Source organism: Elephantulus edwardii, unplaced genomic scaffold (genome assembly GCF_000299155.1).
Source record: "Elephantulus edwardii isolate Elephantulus edwardi_28Jun2011 unplaced genomic scaffold, EleEdw1.0 scaffold00055, whole genome shotgun sequence".
Taxonomy (NCBI): Eukaryota; Metazoa; Chordata; class Mammalia; order Macroscelidea; family Macroscelididae; genus Elephantulus; species Elephantulus edwardii.
Window position 1 is genome coordinate 11,415,143 of NW_006399805.1, and position 5,885 is coordinate 11,421,027.

At 46.6% G+C, this 5,885-nt stretch overlaps 1 protein-coding gene across 1 annotated transcript in view; it reads left to right on the forward strand.

Annotated features, from left to right (window-relative positions):
* Nucleotides 1-5,885, forward strand: part of LOC102861179 (maltase-glucoamylase, intestinal-like) — a 113,403-nt gene that overhangs the window by 100,519 nt on the left and 6,999 nt on the right. Inside the window, exons 60-64 of the mRNA XM_006887236.1 lie at nt 1,733-1,866; nt 1,983-2,017; nt 2,108-2,224; nt 2,628-2,776; nt 4,585-4,669. Coding sequence (XP_006887298.1) covers nt 1,733-1,866; nt 1,983-2,017; nt 2,108-2,224; nt 2,628-2,776; nt 4,585-4,669 — 520 coding nt within the window. The remainder of the gene's footprint in view (nt 1-1,732; nt 1,867-1,982; nt 2,018-2,107; nt 2,225-2,627; nt 2,777-4,584; nt 4,670-5,885) is intronic.

Consider the following 5,885-nt stretch of genomic DNA (forward strand, 5'->3'; position numbering starts at 1 on the left):
GCTCGCAGCGAGGGGGCAGTCAGGGAGGCTGCGCTCTCACCCTGTCCAATGACTAAGAAGAGTTTTACAACAATGGTCACATAGTAGACATCATTTACAGGCACATCTCAGAGGTACTGCTGGCTTGGTCCCAGACACTGCCGTTAAGGCAATATCGCAGCAGGGCGAGCCACCCAGTGTTAGCTCTCAGGGATTATAAGTGCAGGGCACCCCTGTAGTCTAAGAAATGTACAAAGGCGTGAAGAAAGAGCTTGAAATCCTGTGCAAAAGGCCAGAATGGGAACAGAGGCAGGAAGTGGGTGCATGCTGTTATAAGAATGACACTTGTTGTTGCCCTGAGCTAATCTTTAAACCAAAAAGATCCCCTAAAGGGTTAAAACGAAACAATAAATAAAAATTACTTGCTTTGAGATTGGACCAAATTGACTACAGCAACTCAAAATATTAATTAGAACCGTAAGGATCAGGGAGTTTATGTTCCATGAAGACAGAGCAGCTTGGAAAAAGGGGTGAGAATGGCTACAGAACTTGAGAAAGTAATCCTATCTCATCACTGTACCTGTATAAACCATATTTTGCTATGCATATTCTCAGCAACAAAAAAGAAAAACATTTAAATCTGTAAAAAAAAAAAAAGAATGGCACTGGTAAGAAGCTGCACTGCAATCCTAGAGGTACGTGGTTTGAATCTACCAGATGTTCTGCTGGAGAAGGAGGGGAAATCTCCCCCTGTACCAGTCAGATCCAATTTGACAGTACACACAAATAAAATAAAAAAAATTAAAACATTTTTTAAAAATGAAAAAAAAAATAGAATGGCACTGGTACACTAGGTCTGTGCAGGGTGCCCGCAAATCTTCAATTCACAAAACACGCAACATCTGCCAAGTGGGATAAAGTGAGTGCAATAAAATGACGTCTGCCGGTGGCAAACAAGTGGGGAGGGTGGAACCAGGCTCCGTGACTGTAGTCAGGGGCACAGGACCCGCCAGTGAGGCCCCAGATGCCGTCAGAGCTGACCGTGTGGTGGCAGACAGGAGACGCCTGGCCCGGACGTCACCAATACATGGAGCCACAGGGCTGCAGCTTCCAGGGCTGGGCCTTGCTCTGTTTTCTTTCAGAAGTAGATCATTGCTGTTAGTGTTCCCCAGCCCCCCCAAGCTGTTTCTATTATATAGCTGATTGATATGCTCCTGAATTAACTCAATTTCATTTTGGGAAGTCACTGAAAAGATAATAATATCCAAAGAAAAACTCTTGGAAAAAATCCGCTTTGTCCTTCTCAAATACACAGGGTGAATTCAGTGGGCAGTGGGAATTAGTGATCACGCCCCACTCACGGGAGGACAGTGAGGTGCTGGTCACTGTGAGGAGGGGTCCAGGGGATTCTGATTAGCAGCACCCCATGTGCTATGGAGTAGAACTCACCCACAGTGTGTCTGCGCTGTAACCTTTGTGCAAGTAGGTCACTGGGACCTTAATTTTGTATCTGGGTAGGTTTGAACTGTCAATGTTTGAATGAGCAGCTGAAAACTCTTGCAGGACCCAGGCTCTCTCACGTGGTAATGCTGTCTGAGCTGTCCCCATCTCTTCAATTCCCTGGGGAAGGTGTTTGGGTGCCAGGCTCCTCTCTGCTCAGGCAGGAAGCAACTTGTTGGAGTTCTGAGTCCAGGGTTCTCGGAAGCGAAGCTTTCTCTCTGTCCTTGCTCATCTCTCCCTCATCTCCACCCAGAGCTGTGCAGGAGGTGACGGGGCAAAGAGGCATCGTCATCACTCGCTCCACCTTCCCCTCCTCTGGCCGCTGGGGAGGCCACTGGCTGGGAGACAACACCGCTGCGTGGGACCAGCTGAAGAAGTCCATCATTGGTGAGAGGCCTGTTCCCAGGGCGTGCGGGCAGAGGGTGCGCCCTGACAGACTCCTGAGGAGGGCTGAGGGTTGGGTGCCCCGGCTGCCCCTCTGATGGGCACTGGCTCTCTTGCAGGCATGATGGAGTTCAGTCTCTTTGGCATCTCCTATGTAAGTTCCCCTTGGGTCACACCTGGTCCCCAGGCATGGACAGCATCTTCCAGAATCCTGACAGTCTCTTGTTATTCCATCTTGCTGTAGACGGGGGCAGACATCTGCGGCTTCTTTCAAGACACGAATTATGAGCTGTGCGCCCGCTGGATGCAGCTGGGGGCCTTCTACCCCTTCTCCAGGAACCATAACACCATTGGGACCAGGGTAGGACGCTCACGCGTAACTCTTGTCACTTCAGTCAGTGTCCACTACTGAACCACGGTGATTGAACTGCATGATCTGGTCCCTGGGGATGGCCTCAACATCTCCACATCCTCATGCCTCCATGCATGGTTTTCCCAGCCTTTCCTGGGTTCATCTTTCCATTTAGGGAGATCTGTTCCAACCCCTCTGGAGATGAACGCCTTACTGGGAAATACTATTAGCTAGTTAGATGGAAGGGCTTCATTGACCCCCTTCCAGGACTTTAAGAATGTTCTCTGAGTATCATTACAATTATTCCTAGTCTAGTTGTGTATGGTCTTGAATAGGAACGTGCTTTCTGTACCTTTCATAAGATCCTCTTGCTCCGCCGGACAAACTCGGAGTACTCTTCTTTCTTCTTTAGAGACAAGACCCCGTGTCCTGGAACTCCACGTTTGAGGACATCTCCAGGCGCGTCCTGAGGACCAGATACACCCTGCTGCCCTACCTCTACACGCTGATGCACCAGGCCCACACGGAGGGCAGCACTGTGGTCCGGCCCCTTCTCCACGAGTGAGTGGATCACCGAGTCCCATTACTCAAGGATGATTAAATTTATATGATCCAATGATTCATGGGTAATTTATTCCTTATTTTCCTCATGATCTATGAATTATCCATTCAATATTTTTCCAATGACCCGTGGGTCACCCGTCCTGTAGAGTCTGATGATCCATGACTCATCCATTCTATATGCATCCTGACGAGGCATAGATATTCCGTTCTGTACTGTCACAACAGATCCTGGACAGTCCTTTCCATGCTATTTCAATGAACTGTTTTATGAGACAGGTGCTTCATTCTATGTGGTTCCAATGTCTCTGGATAACAATTCATTTGGTCATGGATATATCTTCCTCTCTGATCCTTATGGCCTTTCTTTATTATGTCAAAAATTCCATTCTCTAGAGTTCCAGTGGCCCGTGACCCATTCTTTGTGTTCTTGATGACCTATTTTTTGATGACAATCTATTCTATGTAGTCTCCCAAATGCACAGCTATTCTAATCTATTCAGTACTAATTACCTGTTGTTGTTGTTGTTGTTGTTGTTGTTAGGTCCCATTGAGTCGAGTAACATTCACAGTGACCCTATGAACAAAAGATCTGAACCCAGTCCTGTCATGCACCATCCTCACACTTCCTGACACATTAAGAGTCCACTGCAGCAGTCACCTTGTCAGCCCACCTGGTTGAGACCCTTGATGAGATGGATTGATTCAATGACTAGGGTGATGGGGGGTGGGTGTGTTGAAGACGGTTAAGATTGGTACAGGATAGAGCAGGGTTTAGAGCTGTTGTATATAGGGTCGCTATGAGTCGCAGGCAACTTGATGGCACATAACAACAACAATGATGGCCTCAGTGACTTACACCAACCTCTTGCACAAAAGAACAGAGCCTGGCTGATGCAGTGTACCCCACTGATTATAGTGCACCCCACAAGCAGTGCTCTGCTTGGTGCTGTAGTTGCAGTCATTGTGTTGGTCCATCTGGTGAGGATTGTCTTCTCTCTCACTGACTTTAATTTTCCATGTATGTAAGATGTGCTTTTACTAACATCCGTCCCTCTTGACAACAAAGTCTGTCTCTCGAAGTATGAGAGACAAAGCCTCAGCATTTTTATTCCTCTGGCTGCATTTTTTTTCCAAGACAGATTTGGAATTAAGACCTGTCAACTCAAATGCATTGGATGAGAGTGCCAAACATCCCATGGATCGCCAAAAGACCAAACAGACACGTCTTAGAGGAAGTGCCACCAGAGTGCTCCTTGGAGCCTAGGATGAGGGACCTTCGTCTCATATATTTTGGACATGTTGTTAGGAAAGGTTATTTCTTATAAAGGGACATCATGCTTGGAAAGGTGGAGGGTCAGGAAAGAAGAAGTCTCAGAGAGGATTGATAGAGTGTCTGTGGCAATGGGCTCAAATGTGTTTGTGATGATAGAACAGGACAGGACAGGACAGGGTTCAGATCTGTTTATATAGTACAGTGTGAGACATACTCAACTTGACAACATTTAACAGCAACTCTAGTATTACCTTTTGTTAATCTTTTATGTAAAGATTCCATTTGAAACAAGGCTGTGTTCACAGGTACCAGGGGTTAAGACTTGAACATGTCAAAGTTGGGGACACAATTCAACCCACAGCAGATAGGTAGAAAGTGGGCTGCCTGTGCTTTTTCAGGTTCAATTGAAAATGAGTAGACAGTATGCAAAAAACACTCATTTTCTGGTTGGGCCGTAACTTCAGTCTATGTGTCTAGGACTTGACCTTGACCTGTTAGGAGTCTGACTGTGGGGCCTTGGTTTCCCTTCTAGGTTTGTGTCAGACCGTGTGACCTGGGATGTAGATGGTCAGTTCCTGCTGGGTCCTGCCTTCCTGGTCAGCCCTGTCCTGGAGCCTGTGAGTAGAAGCTTGGATGGATGGAGGGCTCCCCCCAGGAAGGATGAACGGGATGTGAGAGGAGAAGCAGTGTATCTCAGGCCGTGAGAGGGGCTTCCTTAATCAATCCCTGCATATTCCTCTTCTGTGAGCTGGAGGTTGCCGTCCATGAGTTCTGAGGTCCATTTCTCTTATCTTTAAAATGTGCTCAGTCATTCTGGTCCACAGGACAGTTCTGGAGAAACAAATGTTAATGATGTTCTCAATGACACTGGAATCTCTTTCACCAGAATAAGAGTATCGGGTCTGGCAGGAGTAGTATTATTTTCAACACAATCTTTTCCAACAATATAACAAAAAAAGCTCAGTTTCCAGGAGTGGCTCCAGCCTCGTTGTCACCTCCAGCCTCGTTGTCACTTCCAGCCTTGTTGTTGTCCCTTCCTCCTGTTTCTCTCCTCCCCCTGCCCCATACCAGACCTTGAGGAAGCAAGAGCTGTTTCTTTCTTTTCTTTGTCAATAGTTAGGCTTTGATTAAAATAGATGCCAACTGCCTCCAATTCAAATTTTGTTGGCCTCTTTGTGCTTTCTGAAGGACATTGTGACTCATACAACATCTTCTGTGCCAGACCTGACCTCGGTCCACCTCTTTACAGAGGGCGTGGGGTCACTGACAGAACCAATGGTGGGTTCCTTCCTCAGAGTCCTGGCTCTCAAAGGATTTCGTGGAAGCCACCAGCTTTGAGTAGGCAAATTCCTGTTGGAGAAGAGGGAATGGCAGGAGACAAATCTCACTGCTGACGTTTCTTTTTTCTTTTTCTTTTCCCCCCCAATACATTATTATTATTAATTTTAATGAAAATTTAGAGATTTTGTATTTCCATTCATTCATTGTTGCACTTTTCTCCCTGCCCACCCCACCCTTCCAGTTCGTTCTTCTCTTTAAAAAGTAAAAGAAAAACTCTTTCATTGTTATTCAATCCCTCCCTCCAAGTCCACTCCACTATGCAGTCTTCATTCTGGACTCCTGTCATGACTATAATACCTAATCATAGGTCCCTTGTAAGCCCTTTTCTCCCTCATCTGTTTCACTGCTGACTTTTTGAGAGAGAGAAGAGCATGTCCTTGGTCAGGACTGTTAATTCAGCACCGTTCCCTTCCAGCTGGTGTTTTAACGCTGTTCCCTCCCAGCTGGTGTTTTAACGCTGTTCCTTCCCAGCTGGTGTTTTAACGCTGTTCC